The 21,455-nt window shown below is 32.0% G+C and overlaps 1 protein-coding gene and 1 non-coding gene across 2 annotated transcripts; one reads left to right on the top strand and one right to left on the bottom strand.

Annotated features, from left to right (window-relative positions):
• On the top strand, window positions 2,965-3,049 carry TRNAY-GUA. Its single transcript is given in 2 exon segments — window positions 2,965-3,001; window positions 3,014-3,049. It is a non-coding gene; the product is annotated as a tRNA-Tyr (tRNA).
• On the bottom strand, window positions 4,105-9,225 carry LOC109703529 (nucleobase-ascorbate transporter 2-like). Its single transcript, XM_020224207.1, has 14 exons — window positions 8,727-9,225; window positions 8,496-8,593; window positions 7,994-8,170; window positions 7,620-7,720; window positions 7,231-7,306; window positions 6,746-6,805; window positions 6,464-6,648; window positions 6,266-6,362; window positions 6,103-6,189; window positions 5,948-6,006; window positions 5,736-5,827; window positions 5,576-5,653; window positions 5,329-5,489; window positions 4,105-4,586 (listed from the first exon to the last, which is right to left on the bottom strand). The coding sequence occupies exons 1-14, from the start codon at window positions 8,815-8,817 to the stop codon at window positions 4,374-4,376; spliced, it is 1,575 nt and encodes a 524-aa protein (XP_020079796.1). The 5' UTR covers window positions 8,818-9,225; the 3' UTR covers window positions 4,105-4,373.

The raw sequence follows: 21,455 nt of genomic DNA, 5'->3' as shown, positions 1-21,455 counted from the left end.
AAACCCAACTGCTTCTTAAAAAGATGCTATCTTTCTCTCTCTTTGTAAAAAAAAAAAAAAAAATATAAAAAATATATATAATAATAATATATATATATATAATATATATTAGATAATTTTCAAATGGGTCCAAGCAAAGAACAAATTTGAGCGAACTCTCTAAATTCTTGATCACCGGAGTTTCATGCGCTCGCTACTTCGTCCTCACCTAAACTCCGTGGAGTGGCTTTACCAAACACACCTACAGTGAAGTTAAGCAAATATGGGTCCTTCAAGAAATTGTACCTTTAACAATTTATGCTTGGAAAATGCTTTGCCTTTATATAAATTTTTATTGTTCTTAGATTCACTGATTTGGCATTTTTTTTTTCAATTAATTTTCCTTACTACTATAATTATAATGTAGAATATGTATGTATATGTATATGTATGTATGTATAGCATTACTCTGCAAAGGTATTTTCTTATATTTGTTACAACTTTTACGGAAAAAATTGCTCATTAAAATATTGGCCATTCGGCGGCCAATATGGCCCGAGAAGCACAATATATATCATCTTCAGGGACAGGTAGGTTGGCAAATGAGCGAGCCGCTCGCGTTCAACTCGCGTTCGACTCGATATTTGGCTCGCTCGAGCTCGACTCGAAATAAATGAGCCGAGCTTGAACAAAAAAAAAAGGCTCAAAATTTATTTCAAGCCGAGCTTGAGTATTACTCGGCTCGTTCGAATTAGGCTCGAAAAGCTCGAATATATATATATATATATATATATATATATATATATATTATAAATATATATATATAATATAGTAGAGCTATATGCTATCGAATGTATAGAGGATATGGTGCTTCGATTTTTGATTCTTAGATCAAGCCCTTTAATATTTCTTGAATTAATACTAGGGATAATTTAATCGCTAGGGGACCGCAATAATCCCTATCATACAATTCTTAATCAAAGGATTAAAAATTCGAAAACATCAAATCCTCTATATTTTCGATAGCATAGTAGTTCTACACTATATATATATATATATTAAAAAATATATAAATATAATATATTTTAATTATATATAGGCTGAGTGAATAATCTGAGTTTAGTTAAAATTGGGCCAATGTTGTTGGCCCATAAAAACAAAGCCAACAGACAAATAAAAGAGCAAAATTTCACTAAATTTATATATATTTCCTTTCTTTCTTTCTTTCTTTCACAGAACTCTAAATTTTTAATATATTTCTCTCTTTCTCTTTTTCTGTCTCTCACCCTAAGCAGCCAAGCCGAAAGCCCTCAAAATTACCAAGTAACAGCATATGCCTGCCGTTGCCTACCTTGCTATTAATTGTATGCTTGAGAAAATATACAGAATATTTAAAGTAAAAAATTATTGTCCATATAAAATTTTAATTTTTGTTCTATATGATTGGAGAGTTTAATCTAATATTTATCTATATAATTTATTTATTTTTGACTGCATAAATGAAAATGAATAATATGGAGATTGAAGGCGGAAGAAAAGACATGTGAGGCTGAAAAGATTAGATATTCAACTCATAAATTATTTTTTTCATATTATAATACTATATTTTATATAATTATTTTGTACTTTGAACTATTTGACATATTTTTGTATCAAATTATAGATAATGTTCTATACAAATTAAACTATTGATCGTATGATGTTGAGAATTTCAAGCGGCTCGTTTAGGGCTCGAGCTCGCTCGACTCGAAATTAGGCTCGCTCGAGCTTGGCTCGAATTAATTTCAATCCAAGCTTGAGCTTAAATTTAAGCTCGAAATTAATTTCAAGCCGAATTTGAGCCGAGGTAAGCTCGCTCGAGCTCGGCTCGTTTCCACCCCTAGGGACAGGACTGTAAATCCAACTTCGATCGGCCCTGCAGGATATACAACACCCTCAGGTGGTCGTCACAGCACTATCCCTTAAAAAATTGAACTAAGATCGACCGTCCCTAGTGCAAGTAGCAAATGACTTGATAGTTGGTAACTGAGGTCCCATGTTTGAATTCTAGTTGATTCACATTTTCAGCTAAGTTTATCTCTAAATGAAATAAACGAAGCGAGTAGTGTGCTATTTATCTCTCAAAAAAAAAAAAAAAAATGAACAAAGATCTCTCTCCTGTTCATCCCTATTTTTCTTTTTTCTTTTATGTTTTTATCCTTTTTCCTTTCTTTTTATTCAACTCCTTTAACCATTTGTAGGGTCCTAGCTAGTTGCCTCCTCTTTATAGCTCACTTTATATTTCTTAATAAACAAAATAGGTAAATTTCTTTCCAGAAAAAAAAAAGAAAAAGAACCTTGAAATGACATCAACTTTTAGAAACTAAACTAACTACTAGTGGAGGATATAAGATGTTAAAATCCAATATCTTGTTTATACGCTTTCTTTCATTCATTATAATATTAACTTATTAACAATATTTTAGAATATCTATTAGGGTGCATATACCAATAAACTATTATAATTTTCTGATAAAATCGTACTGAACTTTTACATTGTCTCCCTATCATTTTAAGTTGGCTATCTAACTTATCAATTTATTTGATTTTAAAATATAAGTTAGCTACTTATTTTAATAAATTTATAGTTACGATAGTTGTATGAAATATAATAATTAAATCTGAAAAAATAAATTGAAAGATTGGATGGTAAAATAAAAATTTTGAATTGTTTGGATAATCAGCTCAAAATGACGCATAGTTCGTATGAATTTTGTACAAATTTTGCCCTTTTTTTCGTTGTGGATAAACCATGTAAAAAAAGAGTAATATGGACTTATGATTAACCATTTTCATGTTAAGGATATTATCTTTCTCTCTCTCTCTCTCTCTCTCTCTCTCTCTCTCTCTCTAATATAATCATAAGAGCAATTCCAAAGTAAATAATTTATCATATATAGAGTACTTTTATTTATATATTTAATTATTTTGACAAAAAAAATAAAACCGACCTTAGCTCAGTTGGCAGAGCGGAGGACTGTAGTGGTGCAGATAAATCCTTAGGTCGCTGGTTCGAATCCGGCAGGTCGGAATTTTTTAAAATTTTTTTTTTTGATTTATATTTTTTTAAAAAAAGTTTTTTTTTTTNATTTTCTGAATAATTTTAGTTATTATTTTTTGATCTTAGATTTTTTTTAAAAAAATTTAAATTATTTTTAATCCCTGAGAGTTTGTTATTATTTGTTAGAATTAAATTTTCTTTTTTCACTATAAAATTATTATTACATGTTTTCGAATTTTTCGTTCTTTCACTTAATGTAAATCTATCCTCATCTAAAATTTTCCTGATTTCTAAATAAAAAATAACTTAAACGTAAATTTCTTTCAAACTCAGTATAAATTTTGGAATTTTTGGTATTTTTCACTAAAACTTTATGATTTTTTTAAACAAATTTAGGGAGCTTTGACTCACCTTGAAGAACAGAAGGAAAGAAAAAGCGGCAAAATCGTTTTTTATCTTTTAATTAAAATGTTATATGAATAAAAGAATTTTTGTTTTTAACTCAATATTTACAATTATTTATTTATTTTAGGAACTTTTTTTGAGTAAACAGGGATATACCCTATTTGTGAATTGTGATTAAAACAGAGAGGTTTATTTTATTTTAGGAACTTAAAGGGTGTTGGTTGACTTTGAAAATCAGAAGAGAGAGGCAAGGAAAAAAAAAAAAAAAAAAAACTAATTAATGACAATGTGCTTTTACAATGGATGATGACAAATTACTCTAATTCATCACAGGATTAATTTGACAGCAAAAAGAAAAATTCTAAAAACTTTTTGTTGCTTCTTAATTTTTTTAAAAAGGATATGATTCCACACCAGATTAAAACACACCATAACAAATTACTCTAACAACAGATAAAAAAAAAAAAAATCAATCATTATATCTGAAGGAGGCGTATCAATCAACCGGTCGAAACAGTGGTGGTCAAATAAATCTGATTTCAAAAAAAAAAAAAAATTCAGGCGCTTTTTGTTTGAGGAAACTAAAACGAAATCCACTTTTTTTTTTTCAAAGTTAATTAACTGAATCCAAGAAAGCATTTTAAGAGCATAGAGGCATGGCAAAATTGGAAGGAAAAAAATAACAAATATTAGTTTAATTTATTGAGTAACAAAAAAAAAAACAACAACAATAATAATAAAAAATATACATACAAGTAGAGATCCAAGCAACCCACCTACAAATTTTGCTGGAACTAATTGTATGTACTACTCCTACTACTACTAGTACTGAGTTCTAACTACTACTACTACTACAACTTTGCCCTACTCAACATTCTGAGTCTCTTCCCATTAATCCTCCCCCAATTCTCAAACAAATTTGAAATTTTAGACTAATATAAATTTGAATTCAAGATGGAGGGAAAAATCGGTTGAGGTTGAAGGGTAGAGTGTAGAACTCCTCGTTCCGGCTATCGCCCTTGAAAGTCCGGAACCGGACCCACCACGGCATCCCTCGGTCTCTCGCCGCGTCCTTGACGTCGAGGGTGTTGTCGAGAAAGACGGCGGTGATCAACGCGACGGTCGGCGGGGACGAGAAGATTGTGTTGATGTAGTCATTGAACTGCATGCATTCAAAAGGATTATTATACACATGGTTTGAGAATTCTTCTTTTTTTTTTTTTTTTCTCTTTTTAGGTATCTGAACTGTAAACTATTTTGATCAATCTGTTATCCAAACTTTCAAAATTTAGATTTTACTACCCATCCTTTCACTTATTTGTTTGATTTGATTCAGTCAGAGAGCTATGTTTGGGCTTCGAAATTTAAACTAATTACTTAAACGAATTTATAGTCGTGAAAATTACATGAAGTATGTTAACTACACTAAAAATAAAAGGCACATTCAAATTTTGAAGCGTCCTCGGCTGACTCAAATCAAAGAAGTTGAAAGATTGGGTAGTAAAGTTAAATTTTGAAAGTTTCGGTAGCAGATTCAAAATTGTGTATAGTTCGTTCAGTCCATTTTTACTTTTTTAAATTATATAAGGTATCACATTAGACCTTTTCCCGCAGTTACATGTATATATTATCTAGTTTCACAACGAGCAACTAATACATATGTGAATGAGTGATTTCTTTAAAAGCTTAAGCTTTTACAAGATGGCGAATTATGTCGCGGACCTGAAACTAAATTTAACAGGCTTTTATGTATACAAAAGTTGGTCCTGTTAGGGCTTGGTTTCAGGATCCGCTTGTTTGCTCTGATACCATATAAAACAACTAGTTCACGAAAAAAACACAAGAACTTAATGTGCTAAAGAAAAAAAAAATGGAGTATTGGACATTTTATGTTTCGAACATACCCATCCAGCTCTTGTATGAGCAGGGCCATGCTGAGCACTCATTGTGTACCGAAAGAAGTACTCCGGAATCGACAAGCCGAGGAAGAGCGAGACGCCGGTAATGAAGAGGTTGCGCATCGAGTTCATGTTAGTGAATTGTAAGAAGGATAGCCCTACCGCCGCTAAAACCACGACGAGTTATAGATTTAGTTAACTTGCAAAAAGAAAATAGATATAAGATTATCTTTGTTTTGTTGTTTGAACATACCAACAATACCAAATAGAACGCAATAAACGGCCGCGAAGATCGTGAATGGTATAGACGCAAATAATGCTCCGAATTTCCCTATCAGAATAAAGGTGTAATTGAGTAAAAGGACACAAAAGTAAAGGAAAAAAGAAGTGCTTGGTGTGAAAAGAAAACTCACCTAATATGGAGAAGAAGATCATGAAACCAGCTGAAATCTGTACGACGCGACGGCTACCGACTTTCGTCGATCCCAGAAGCCCAACATTCTCCCTATATATATATATGTATATATATGTTTTTGCCGATATGCGGCTCATAAATTAGAAATTTGTAGTGTCATAATCGACTAATCTGGTATTGAATGAAGAAGAGAATATCATCAACACTTACACAGAGACAGTAGACCCAGTCCCGGTTCCGAAGAGCCCATCCAACAGGATCCCGATCCCCTATTAGTTCTCGTAAAGTATAAATAACTCATCAATGGAAAAACTTACTTTACTAACTAAAGAGATTGGAAACTTGAATATGAACATATTACTAACTTGCCATCCGATGCCTCTGCTAAGGACATGAGCTGGAGGCGGCGTAGCACTTGAGAGCCGGGCCGCAGCTTTGTAGGCGCCCGTCGACTGTAAACAAAAATGGTCGGCCTAAGTCAAAAACGCCTTCGAATAGTTAAAAGAATAAGCGCTTTCTTTACTTTACCTCTATTAAGGATACGAAGACGGCGGCCATCATCCCGAAAGAGTGGCCCGCATCGAAGGTCGGAGCACCCCACTGCAGCGGGTACGGAATCTTTATCCTGTAATTTGTTGCTATTTTCATTGAATGCTCGAAAATATAATGCATGTTTGCCTGAGTAGAGCTACTGGAAGAAGCACTAATAAAGCGGTATTTACATACCAGGGGGCAGAGGAGATTAGGTGGGCGCTGTCCGTGCGGCAGTTGATCTGCGTATGCACGGAGCTGTGCTTGTACGCACCGCTCGCGGTGAGGATGTGAGCGTAAGCCCAGATAACGGTGATGGAGATTATAAGAGAAAACCTCTCCAAAATGGGCAAATGCCTAGCATGTATATGCTTCAGATACTGTAAAGGAAGAACAAGAAATGGATAGTTTCGAGTTAGGGTGAAATTCCTAAGTGTTAATAACACGAATTTTGAAGTTTTTTTTTTGGGCATCGACCTGAGAGAGTGCAACGAATAGGATGAGCATAGGAAGACCGATCTCCACGCATCTCCCAACCTGATACAAAGATGTTCATAGCTTAGCACGAGCTTTTCGGATGGTTCTTCTAAATGTTAAATGCCAAGAACTAATCGCATCGATTAGATTTAGAGCCTTTTACAAATGGTGAATTGAATCCCTTCCCATATACGATCTCTAGTATTTATTTCATTAGTATACGAAACATGATAGATATTACACAACATCTACTGTGCCGCTTACTAAACAAGACAAAGAATTAGCTCAACAACAATGTTTCAAACATTTACTCTCTAAACCACAAACAATAATGAAATTTTGGGGCTAGTCGAGAATAATGAAACCGATCCTTTTATGCAATAGAAATTGACGAGGAAAACATAATGAGCACAACAAATAACATAACAAGGTCCAATTTTTGTTCGAGCACATAAAATCGAAGTCAAATAGATTAGAAGTGGTACCACAGGAAAACCTCTCTCGAAAAGGCCGAACCCCACCAACGCCACCACCGGAACCATCCCGAGCGGGCTGAAGAATCTGAAGCACACATACACAACCATCACCTTGCCATCAACTAATTAATTAATCACTTTATTATCACCGCATTATGAAAAAAATAAAAAAGACAATTACAAACAATAAGGTGTCACTTTCAAACAACTTGGTCTCAAAAATGCAAATTTTATAGATATGGACACACATCAAATGGATGGTTATAAGCACCCTTGAATAGTAATAATTGATCCTTTAATGGATGGCCCACATTGGCATACATACAACAAGCCAAAAAGATGCATCATAATTCATACACAAGCGGAAAAAAAAAGGGGGAAAAAATTAGGATTTGTACCTGGAGCAAATTCCCCACAATTGGCTATAACCAAGTATAATCTGAATGCTAGAAGATACAATTAGGGCCCCCTGTATGGCCCTCATAGTTTGAAGAAACCTCTGCTCACCAAAAATTTAAATTTTTTTTAAAAAATAGGAACTCAACATAGCTAGCAAATAAACATATTAAGCTTTTAGGTCAATTTACGACGAGTAAAATGTAATCGCACCCCGCCACTACTGTACGATTTCTTGATCGAATATTCTGTAACTCTTTTAATGGAATCTAGTAAAATCACCTATTATTGTTGGTGGTGGGGTGTTCATCGAATTGTGCGGGACAAATCGGTGCAATCGATAACAAAAAGTTGAATTGTTGTTTTCATCACTCACTTCATGGTCATCGGGAATTCGGGCTAGCGAGGAGTCGTGGATTATAGAGACGATCGGAACTACGAAAGTGAAGGAGGCGCCGATGACGGTCGGAAGTCGAGTTCCGAATAGAGTTTGCAGCAATGTGTTTATTCCACTCACAAACAGCAGTGTTTGAAACACCCTCACCTTATCACCCTACAATTCAAACAAACAAACAATCCCTAATTAAAAATTTGAAGCAACCAATTGTTTGACGGGATTGAACTCAGAATCTCTTGTTCTGATATCATATTAAATTAAACGAAACAATCATTATTTTTCAAAAGCCGTAAAAAAAAAAGATATTTTTAATATTTATATTATGCACTTATCAAATTTAATGAACCCTTATCAATCGTACTCACATGCATCTATTGATAGAACCTAAATAGTACAAAATAAGAGTACAAATTTATTAAGGTCACTATTAATGTGAAATTAGAAGATAACAAATAAAAATAAATCAAAATCAAACGCTCACATCACTTCCACCCATTAAGGGAACAAGCAAAGTGGGGATCATCACAGCAGTACCAAGAGACAATATGTAGTGTTGAAACCCCAGGGCAATAGCTTCTCCTGCAACCAACAGATAAAACAAAAAAAAAAAAAAAACAAATTTTGAATCAAAATCAAGTCTTTTCTTTTTCTTTTTTTTTGCCTTTTTTCCTTTTTTGTCTCAATCCAAATACAGAAAAATGAAAATACCCACCCCAGGAGGGATTGGAGTCAATACAATACTCCAGGCCTTGGAGCTGATCCATGGGTGGATGAGTGATCTCCTCTGGTTTAAACTCAGACATATTTGACCAACAATAACAAAATCACCCCCCAAAAAAGGGAAAAACTGGAGCTTTTTGGGCTGGGTGTATCTCAATAAGATGAGAAGAACCTGGGTGGAGATTTGATCAGGAATATCCCCAAAAAAACAAAGGAATCAATTTGTGAAAGGAAGTGATTGAGTAGAAAGAATGAATAATGGCTATAGAAAGGTTGTAGTGTAGAGAGAGAGAGAGAGAGAGAGAGAGAGAGAGAGAGAGAGAGGAAGAAGAAGAAGAAGAAGAAGAAGAGTGATTGGTAAGAAAAGAAGAGGTGTGTGTGTGGGATTAAAAGAGCATCACACTTGCCACCCACTGAGTAGCCTCCTTTTTCTCATTTTTCTATGTGTGTTCTCTTTTTATCTCTTTTGCTTTCTCTCTCTCTCTCTCTCTCTCTCTCTCTCTCTCTCTAGAGCCATGGAGAGAGAGAAAGAGAGTGGGGGGGGGGAGAAGGGAGAGAATTGGGCCGTTGGAATGTTTTATGACGAAAATGCCCCTCCCAGGTGTGCTCTTTCTTTTTTTTTTGTGGAGAACTTCAAATACCACCCCGTGGTTTCGTTCTTTCTAACTTTAGTAGCTTATGGTTTAAAGTGTATCAATTTAGTACCATGTGATTTTTTTTTTCTTTTTTTCTTTCGTTGAGCTCCTTCATTAATATTTCGTTAAATTTTATATAAAAAACTTCAGATACTCCACCTAGACTTATCGAATGTACACTTTAGAAACTTTTAGTTTTAACTTTGTCACTGATTTAACGAAAAAAATTAGTAGAGGAAATAATAAAAAGAAAAAAAAAACCATGGGTACAAAATTGATACTAAAATAAAAAGTATGAAACCACGGGGGTGGTTTAAAATATGGTTTCGTTTTTCTCTTTCCGTTATCCTCTATGTTAATTTTTTCATTATATCAGTGATAAAGTTAAAACCATAGAATATTAAAGTAAAAAATTCGGTAAACCTTAGGGTACTAAAGTGAATATTCATTAAATCATATGTGAGGTATCTGGAGTTTTTTGTATATGATTTAACAGAGGTGCTGACAGAGAGAGAAAAATAAAATCACAGAGTACTAGAGTAATACATTTTAAACTATGGAGTATTAAAGTGAAAAAATATAAAACCATAGGAGTAGTATTTGAAGTTACCCTTTTATTTTTTGTTGATTTCATATAGCTCTATGTAGACATATCAAATAGCAAATATATTCAGGCAGAATTTAACTTTTCATATTTATTTTTGCAAAAGTGCAGTGATGTTTATATTTGCTCCTCTAGTTTGTTACAGTTAGAACATTGCTTATTTTTTAATAGAAGATAAGAAAAATAATATTTTTATTATTACAAATATGTCTTTTCAAAAATCTCAACTGTTAAAATTATGTAGAAATGCTTTTTTTAAAATTTTTAACAATTATTTTCTTTCTTACTATCATTACAAATAATAAAAGAGAGATAAAAAGATTAATTTATCTTATTTACTATTAAGGATTAAGTATATTACCTATCGTTAACTATATTTTTAAAAATGTTAAAATATTTATAGCAATAAATATAAAAAATTAAATTTTGTAAAAATATATTTACTATTGGATATATTTATATAGAACAGTATGCAATTAACCTTTATTTTTTAAAATTTTTTTGTTTCCAAGGGGTACGAAGGAATGGGAATAAAACATTTCTTGCACCGGGTACGATGAACACATCTCATACACCGTTTTCTAAAAATAGTAAAACACCATAATAAGCAGTAAAAATCTCAAAAATTAAAACTTAATAGTTTATTAGATGTGTAACGATGTGAATAATAAATTTTTAATTTTAAAAATATTAATTATTAAAATTTGGATGCATGCAAAATAATAATAAATAAATATAATATGGAGGATAATAATGAAGAATGAAAAAAAAGGATTAATTGGATACAGGTCCCTACAAACATAATAAATTATAAATATATCTCTACAAAGTTTAATATTCATATGTTGTTCCTACAAAAGTTATAATATTTTTAAATATATTCTTTTTATTTGTTACTGTTATAGAACTGTATATATGTTAAGTAAAATGTCATTTTTGTCATTACAAATATGCCCCTTCAAAAGCTACAACAGTATAATATAAGATGGGCCAAAATATCAAGTTATCTCATAAATCAACCAGGGTTAAGTATTTAACCTATAGTTAACTAAAGTTTTCTAACGGATTCTAACGGCAAAGACAATATATAAAAGTTGAACTTTATAAGGATAAATTTGTAATTCACTATATTTGTAGGAATTTATATGAAATTAACCCAAAACGAACAAGGGCATGAGAAGTTACCGTTGGGTGGGGTTGGTGTCGTGTAGGGTTAAAATGCATTTATGTCGACACCTGTGCAGTGTTCAGTGATGGGGAGCATGTCCGGGGCCCCCAAGAGTAATTCCAAAAAAGTTAAAAGAGTAAGTTGCATTTTTTATTCTTAAAATTTTATTTATTATAATTTTGAAATAATTATCTATATTTTCTTTCAAATTTTGAAAAATATTTGATTTATTCTTACTTTTTTGTGTTTCAAATATATTCTTCGTATATTTCTCCGTTATTCAAAAATGCTCCCGCAGTTACCACCCGTTAAATTATCTCAGATTAAACATGAATTAAATATCTGTCAAAATTAAAAAAATCAAAATACCTCTTTTGTCCGTAATTTAAAGATAAATAAAAAAAATTGGTGATGGTACAAGGGTATATTTGAAAGGGTAAAATAGTAATTTTATAGAGATAATAGCTGCTGCTAATAGTTTACTAATAGAATTTAATTCTAGAGATATGTTTAAAATAACTTGAAATGTTAAAAAGATCTTTTTTAATAATCTTCTAAAATGGATAAATAAAAAAATCAGAAACTTTTCAGAAATTTATAAAAAAATTGTCCCTATAATTTTTTATTTAAATATTTTGAATTATTTTAAACAAACTTTATAACCTAATTTAGTTGATTAAATACTGACAAATTATTAATATAAAAGTTACATAATATTTTAATTACTATCGTATCATTAATCGTAATATTTTTATATTATTTTGAGATCAATAATTTGTAAATATTTTGCCGACTAAATTCGACTGTAGAAATTAATTAAAATTATAATAAATTAAAGTTTAGAGGGCAAAGTGTCCCGAGCCTCACAGTTCGAGGACCAAAAGTGTTATTTATCCATGTCAAAATAAAATAAAACAAAAACTAATAATAGTAATAATAATAGTAAATTACAGTTAAATGCTTTAGATCTCATTGTTGTTACATCAAGAGATTGTTTTGTTAATATGCCAATAAATTTATATAATACTTTTTTTAGACTATTATATATGAACTATAATCAAAGTACTTCATATTTTTGATAAATTTGTAAGGTTGTACCAGACTTTTAGTAGTAGTCAAAATAAAAAATATGGTTTTAAAATTGAGAATGGATAATTTATTTAAAAAAGTATGCCTCCTTTTTATGTAATGGTTCAACTCTCTTTTAGTTCAAACTGTTGGATATGGTCCACGTGATATATTCAAGACGATCCATAAAGATACAGAATCTATTTAAGTCGATCTATAAAGATGCTATAGATCTTACGATTAGGATGTATTTGGACACGTTCTTGATGGACGGACGTGATTTAACATCCTTATATCAAGTTATATATAAATATGTAACATACGAGAGTTCTGGTCTAACCCTAATCTAATTGTCTGTGACGGCTTTATCTCCGGAGATAAAGAAATTAGACTCGAAGCATTTCGTTTTCTTGCAGATTGCGAACGAGGACGAATCATGAGCGAAAATCACCGTCTACAAATCGGGTACAGAAATCAAAATCATGACAGAAGGTACGATCATAATTTTTTATAAAATTTCAACATAAACCACTTATCCAAAAATATTTAAATTTAATTATTATTATTACGGTCTATAGTCTCTTAATTATATCGTTACTTATTTTATCGAGTCGGCTACCAATGGTAGTGATTAAGAAAGGTTAAACTTTTAAAAAAAATTCCTTTAAACTTTAGCTTATATCTCAATAATCCACTGTAGAAAAAAAAATACATTAATTTTAATCATCTACATTATTATTGTATTAAATAGGACATAAAATTAAATGATTAGTGAATTTGGGTGCAAAACTTAGTTATTATGGGATACAATCGTATAAATTGAATGAATTATTCAATAAACAACCAATTTTGATAGTTTTCGTAAACGCACAACACATATGCGGATAAATAATTTATACAATTTTGTCAATTTTTTATAAAATCTCTAGCCCACTTATGAATTTCAATGATTTGATTAATTTACTCTCTTTTTTCGTTATTTATAAGTACTTATTAATAAAATAAAATCACTTTGCGACTCTTTAGTTTAAAAATTTTATATTAGTGCTATGTGATTTTCTATTTGTATAATTGTATGAATTTAATGTTAACGGAATAGAAAAACATTATAATTTGTAAATAACATGATAATAAAATGATATATTTTATAAATCACAAAGCAACTAACTATAGTACGTTGGATATATTTATAATTTATACTTAGAAAAATAAAATTTGTAAATTTTAAAATAATAAAATAAAGAATATGCTAAATCACAAGAATTTTATATTAATCAACATCTATGATCTATGACGTGGTAAACCCGGAAGGGGGATTGTTAGGTGAACCAAGTCCACCACGTCACTATTAGCTGATAGGGGGGCAGTGGTCCACGAGGCCCGCAACGGTGCGCACATTACCGTGACGTTCACGGTATGACGTGGTGCACCACTCGACAGTAATTTCTCCGTGGACCGAAGAGAATAAGGACAAAAAAAGGTGGGGCCCGCGCAGTAACGACAAGGGCACCGATGTTGGTGGGTCTTAAAAGTCGGTATCTCCTTCAACGTTCTAATCAATGTTTAAAAAACCGGACCAGACCGGACCGGACCGGACCGGACAGGCCGGTCTGACCGAGTTAGCTGTGGTCCAGTCCAAAGGCCGGTTCGATCCGGTTAATATAATCGGAATAAGAGAATGTTTGTTTTTGTTTTTTTCTTTTTTCTTTTTTCTTTTTATAGATCTCATAAAACTTGAAAAATTCAGGTGAAGTGAGTTTGAAACTCAAACTAGCGAAATTAATTGCAGAATCGGAGGATCGAATTGAATGAACAAATATGCCAATATCTTGCAGGTTACTATACTGTTATGAGTATAAGTTCTTCTGTATTTATAAATTTTCGACCGTTAGATTCAACCCAGTGATCATTTTCATCCGTTAGATTATATTATTTAACCAACCACCTACTCAACTTTAGAGGACAACTATCATTTTAACTGCACGTCCTTTCATCCAACAACTAAAAATTTATAAATATAAAATGATCTATACTCATTAATAGCCCTATCTTATATATGAGTTCGGCTACTATACTCTTACGAGTATAAGTCTCTTTATATTTATAAGTTTTCGGTCGTTAGATCCACCCTATTGATCATTTCCATCCGTTATTATTTATATTTATATATATTATTTTAGAATATCGTGCTGGTGAATAAAAATTAATGGGCATCATTTTCTTGTTGTAGTATGCCTCACAACTCAAATGCATTCTAAGACTGATGAATAGTGTAATAACTTCACCGTAGCACAAATGTCAAAGAGTTTGACGGCGAGGTTCAAAATTTGAAGCCTAGCAAGTTTATATTACCAGCTAAGTTTATTTATTGTTAAAAAAAATGAACGAAACGGGTCGCGTAATATGAAATAATATCCTTCATACAATATGTATGCTCAGGAGGGTGACGTTATGGGTACGCTTGCATACACTATGAAGTCTCTCTCTTTTTTTTTGTGTGTTTTTATTTTCTGGCATTTAGTCCTCGAATGATTGATGTGCAGGTCCAGACTAGCAAATTAGAGAAAGGTTTCCTGATCTTCATCGGAAAAATTAGTACTGCATGAATTTTGAGAGTGGAGGGTCTAGACCCGTGACAATGGGGTTGGAACTTTGCGAAAATTTAAGATGAAAATGCACTCAGACCCCTCAAACAAAGGCCATCTACAAATAGAAAACTACACCATAATGAAATGATGAATACATATGATGATATATTTAGGCTACTTCCACGATTTGATTAAAAGATACCCACATTATAAACAACATGTAGAGAATCTAATTGCTTAAGAAATCTAATTTCATGCTTACATGGCGTAGTATTTGTGGCGTTCTAGGTATTTGTCATATCATTAGTCGTTTATGAGCTCTCAATCTGCTACTATCGTATTAGTTTTATCTCCATCCGAAAATTCGTCGGATATTTTTTAAAACTAAACCTAATTTTTTTTTTGGGTACAAATTTTGGATGATAGAATTATAATCTTTGGATAGAGATTAAACTGACACACGATAGCAAATCGAGAGCTCCCCAACGAGGCTTCGTTGGAAAGCACTCCACTAAAGTATGTTTCAAACATCACACTATTGGCTTAAATAGACCAGCATTCTGTCCTGTAACAGAAGGTCATGTTGGGCCGAGTCATATTCGAAATGGCGTGAGACTGAGTAGGCCGAGTCATGTTTAAAGTGGCGTGAGGCCGGATGGGCGAGTATTTGTATGCTTAAAATGAATTGGTTGTGTATTTCTAACAGCTCAAGCTTTTGAGATTAATGGTTAACACCAACAATTCGACACACACTCCAAATAGTGGATCATTAGGACACATTCAGGATAAAAACTTATAATAAACTATAATACGCTAGCTAACATTTATGCTATAACTTCACATTGCACACCAAAATAGAAAAAGGCAAAAGTAATATTCCAAACCTTAGAAAGAGAAGCGAATTTGCTGTTGCCGTAGAAAGAAGCTGTTGACTATATATTAGGATAATGCTTATCCTAATTAAATTACTCAAACAATATATAGTTTCCCCAATAGCAGTTGCACCCTATAGATATTTAATTTAAATGATTCGGGAAAAAATTAAGAGTTATTGTGAATCCATTCCAATCCAACAAAAATCGAATATTCAGGCCTGTTTGGATACCCTTAAAAACGTAGTATAGTTAAACTATGCTACACCGGTAGGAAATTTATGAAGCGTTTAGGAGAAAAAAAATACTGTAACTTTTGAAGCATAGTTAAACTATACTCCAAAAAATAGAGTAAAAATATAATTCACTCTAACCAAAGGAAAAGAATTCCACCATTTTTGGGCAAAGATGCATCAAGTTCTAACTTTTAAATTTCAATATAGATTTTAAATTTCAACATAGATTTTAAATTTTAAATTTTAAATTTTACAATTTAATTTATATTCAAATTTTTAATTTCAAATTTCAAATTTCACCTATCAAATTTTAAATTTTAAATTTTACAATTTAATTTATTTCAAATTTCAAATTTTAAATTTCAAATCTCAAATCTCATAGTTCAAATTTCAAAATTTGAACTTTAAATTTAAAATTTATTTTTAAAATTTTAAATTTAGATTTTTATATTTTAAATTTTAAATTTTAAAATTTTAAAATTTAAAATTTAAAATTTCATATTTCACATATCAAATTTTAAATTTCATTAAAATTTAAATTTTGAAATTTAAAATTTTAACTTTTAATTTTAAAATTTAAAGAAATTTCGTGAAATTGCACAATGCGCATCCAAACAGTTTAAAAATTGAATCCGTGGAATTTTTTTAGAGTTACAGAATTTTCTATTTCATTTGGATCAAAACTACAATTTATAAATTTCGTAAAAATTTTTTACTGTGCATCCAAACAGGTCCTCAGTAATAAAATCATTCATTCCAGAGTTTGGTAGAATCTTTTGAAAAATTAATTAATCGTACGAGAATAAAGAGAGTGTCCCATTCTACCTGTCAATTTTTTTTTTTTGTACTAAATAAACATACAGGGAGGAAGCTATTGAGAAACCCACAATGGCTGTGGCCCCTCTCAACTTCTTACAAATTATATAAAAGCCCCTGATTGGATAGTAAATATTTGATGTTTTAAATTTTAGGGGCCCAAGTATTATTATTATTATTATTATTATTTTAGGGGCCCAAGTATTATTATTATTATTATTTTTTTTATTTTTATTTTTATTTATCAAAAGCTTGTGTCTACTACATCAAATTTTTATTACAATTTATTTTGTAATTTTTTTAAGGTAAATATATTGAGTTCGGCTGGAAACCTGGAATACTATCAATAGCACCATGCATTTGGTGTTATCAAGTTTTCCGCCGTTAGATTTAACCCTTTGACTATTTTTATCCGTTAGATTATACTATTAAACTAATAACTCACTCAATCCTAGGGGACCCACATCATCCTAACCGTACGTTTTTTAATCCAAGAGCCGAAAACCTGATAGCACCAAACGCTTGGTGCTATTGATAGTATTCCAGCCTAGGTCAAATATATTATATATTTTTTGCAAAAACGTATAAAATTTACCCGGATTATGTACCGTTTTGAATCGATTACTCAACCTTTTAAATTTTTTATTTTGTTACTCAATCTTTTCATTTAATTGATTTGAGTTAGTCAACAGTACTATGACCTCAAAATTTGAATACATCATTTAACTTTACATATTTAATTAGTATTTTTCATACAATTCTTACAATTATAAATTTATTAAATTAAATAATTAGCTTAAATTTGAAGTCAAAATTTCGTTGCCTAACTCAAATTAAACAAATGAAAAGGTTGAATAGTAAAATCAAAATTTAAAAAATTGAATAGTATATTCAAAATGATCTATAGATCGTATAAGTTCTATAGTTATTACTTATATTATTTTCCTCCTCCAAATCCGAATCCTGACTTCGTTTCTAATAAGATAAATCTATTTTAAAGGGTTAGAATATCGCATATCATACTTTCTCAGTAGAATGATTAAGCCAGAATCTTCTGTGTAAAGAAAAATAGTCCAATCAACTATAGTACGTAGTTATTATAAACCAGCATACTAAAATCCTTCGACAAAACCGACAGTTCCTAAAGCAAGTGGTAAAAGGCTTGGTGGTTGGTATCCGAGACCCAAGTTCGAATCCTAGTTGATTCATATTTCCAGCTAAGTTTATTTGTAAATGAAATAAACGAAGCGGGTAACGTGCTATCTATCCCTAAAAAAAAAAAAATTCCTTCGACAAAGCAGAAACAAAACACAAAAAAGAAAATAAAAAAAAGGAGAAATCAAGAGAAACAAAGTAGATTCTAATTTAGATGAGGTGAAAAAAAAAGTAGAGAGAGAGAGACAGAGAGAGAGAGAGAGAGAAGGGGAGAATTTGTAACCAAGATAAGGAGGGGAAGAGGAGATAGGGATCTTTTCCTTGTTATGCTTTGCCAATTATTTGAGAGAATCCCTTCCCTTTCGGCTAAAGGCCGTAAAGTGAGACTCACATTGCTTTTTTGATTTGGACATTCGCTTCTCTTAATAATTTATACATAGTCTCACTTGTGTGGGGGAAAAGGAGCAATTAGTTATGTGCACATTTGCCTCACCTTGAGAATTTTAGTGAGTATATTGTACTATTATTATTGCGTGCTAACGATGTATTTCAAGTTTCGTTTCTTTTTATTGAAGGTGGAAATCGAATCCGCGATTTGATGAAATATTTGGATTCTGGATTCACATTAATTCTTTGTCATTCATTTACAAAATTGATTAGAAAAGAAACAACTCATAAACATATTTATTATCAATCCACATGTTAGGTGCAGCTGGGGCACGGCTGTCTTTTGGTTTGGACCTGGTCTTGAGTCTCTTTTTTTTTTTAGTCTGTTTCTGCGAACCTTTGTCTTGTCGTTTTTCCGCCCTTCTGAGACCTTGGCTGCTTCACGCTATATAGCTAAAATCATTTACTTAATGAATGATGCAGGTAGCGTGTTACCTCTTTCTCAAAAAAAAACAAAGGAAGCATCTTCCTATGGCATTGATTTGGGCCAAAGGAGCAACTACTTTTGGGTTTTGGGCATTGGGCTTAAACCCTTCTTCTATATCTAGTTAAGGTATATACTAGGCAACTTCATTTCCTTCACTTTGGACAAGTTCTGCTGCTTTGTGGGACCTAAAATATAAGATTGATTCGCGAGACACATTTTTTCTGAAAAGTGCTGTTTGCAGTTTCACGGACGAGTGGCTCGACCTGCAGTTACAGAAGACAAGTGGTTGATTGATCAACCTCTGCATAAGTGCAGTACCGTGCAACCTTGCAAATGTAGTGCACATCATAACTTCAAGATTAGAACTTACAACCGACCATCCCTAGAGCAAGTGGCAAAGGGCTTGGTAGTTGGTACCCGATACCCAAGTTCGAATTCTTGTTGATTCACATTTTCAGTTAAGTTTATTTCTAAATGAAATAAACGAAGAAGATAGCGTGCTGCCTATCGCTAAAAAAAAAAGATTAGAACTTTCACTCGATCACCATATCTGCTTTGCATGCATGCATGCATATGCAAAAACTTTGTTAATACTTTTTCGGGTAAGTTACTCTTTTGGTCTTCCACACTATAGCTCGCGTGATGTTTTGGTCCTCAAACTTTTAATTTGTAATAATTTCTAGCCCAAATCTTTTAAATTATTGCAATCAAGTCCTACAAACACAACTTAATTGACTAAATGTACTATATTGATGATGTGAAAGTGATGTGGCATCTAAATCATTATTGCACCATCAATTGTAACACTGTCGCATTGCTCTTATATCAGGGATAGATCAGCATTTCGTTAACTAAATTGAGTTGCAAAATTTGATTGTAATAATTTTGAAAGTACGAGTCAAAAATTGTTATAAACTAAAATTTGACAACTAAAGACGCACCTCATAATTTGAGGACCAAAAGTGTAGTTTTTCCTACTTTTTCTCATTACTTTGCTTAAACAACAAAAACTATATTCTAGTATGGAATTAACCCCCAATCTTATAATTGACAGAGTTAACCATAACTTTGTTAAACATAAATATTTTTGAAATTAATAATCAATGATATTAACCTTAAATTTTCTCCTTTTATATTACTCATTATTATTATTATTATTATTATTATTTGCTTTTTTGTTTTTTTTTTCCAATTTATTAGTAGATTACAAAAAAAAAAAAAGAAAATTCCCTACAAAATCTTTTTGTGTTTGGAGACAACGAACAAGAAGACGCTCGATAATCATCAGAGTACTCGATCCAACCCGTGATTTGCATTACACTATTTTGCACGTGAAATAAACTCTACGGTGTAACGGTTACATACGAAGGTGACACGACCTTCGCGGTGGGCCCCACATGTCAGCCTCGCATCCGTGACATGCAGACCGTTACACCTAACACCACCTCGCGAGCGGCGCCGACCAACGCGCGACGGTGGCGCATGCGGGAACGCCCCGATCCACCGCACAAACCCCGCTTTCGATCTCCACCGTTGGCTGGTGATCGCGTCGGGGTTCGTTGGACGGTGGATCGGGCCCCGAGCGAGCGTCCGCATGCGACCGCGAGTCGGCCCCCCTCGCTCCCACGCTTTCGTCCGTGCGCTGCCACGTACGGATGTCGCATGCGGCCGAGTCCTTAGGTGTAACGGTTGCATGTCACCCGGTCTATAATAACTGTTATTCTTGTGTATTGAATTTTTTTTATTTATTTTTTATTTTTTTTTAGAGAGATAAGATAGTCTGCTGCTCGTTTCGTTTATTTTATTTAAAAATAAACTTAGTTAGAAATGTGAATCAATTAGGATTGAAACTTGGGACCTCGGGTACCAACCACCAAGTCCTTTGCTATTTGCTCTAGGGACGGCCCGTGTAATGAATATATTTTAATAAAGTATATTGGTAAATAATTCAACAATTTCTCCTACACTATAAAAACTACTATTATTAGTGTTTATTGTACGACATAAATATTCATTTTTTTAAGCACGTATATCCAATAAAAATCTAAAAAATAATAAAAAAACTTATTTGACACCGTTGTAGAGTATAATGTTATTCCATAAATATAATCTGACCAATACTTACATCAGTGGGAGGAGAAGATTATTATAAAAAATATTTATTTCTCAAAGTCAAAATTTAATTTTTTTACAAAATATGCTACAAGAGTCTGCAATAGCTAAAAACAGAAGAATAACTTACCTACAAATCGGAATTCCATATATAAAAATTATACTTCACCAATTCTATGTGTTATATGGAGATCAAATCAATAGGATTACAATAACCATAGATATAAAATTTGAAGCATATTTAATAGTTTTTTTATTACACTTTGAAAAAAAAATGACAATATTTAAATGATAATATTATGTCGAATGATTTTTTTTTGGAAAAAATTTTACATTCCTCTCTTAACCACGAGAAAGTTTACAGTATAACACTTATACACATCAGCTATTTCCGGTCAATCATATATATTTTAAAAAAATTATGATGGAATAGTTGAGTTATAGAAATTTTTTTTTTATTTGTGGTGGATACCACATCAACAGTGTTCGGTTCTAGAGTTTTTCCCTAACAACATAATATACACCTCAGCAGGACACGTGTTTCGTTCTTACTGGGGCGGTCTAAGGATGACGTGGTAGCGCTGGTCCACGTA

Source organism: Ananas comosus, linkage group 1 (assembly GCF_001540865.1).
Source record: "Ananas comosus cultivar F153 linkage group 1, ASM154086v1, whole genome shotgun sequence".
NCBI classification, from domain to species: domain Eukaryota; kingdom Viridiplantae; phylum Streptophyta; class Magnoliopsida; order Poales; family Bromeliaceae; genus Ananas; species Ananas comosus.
This window is presented reverse-complemented; position numbering and strand designations above follow the sequence as displayed.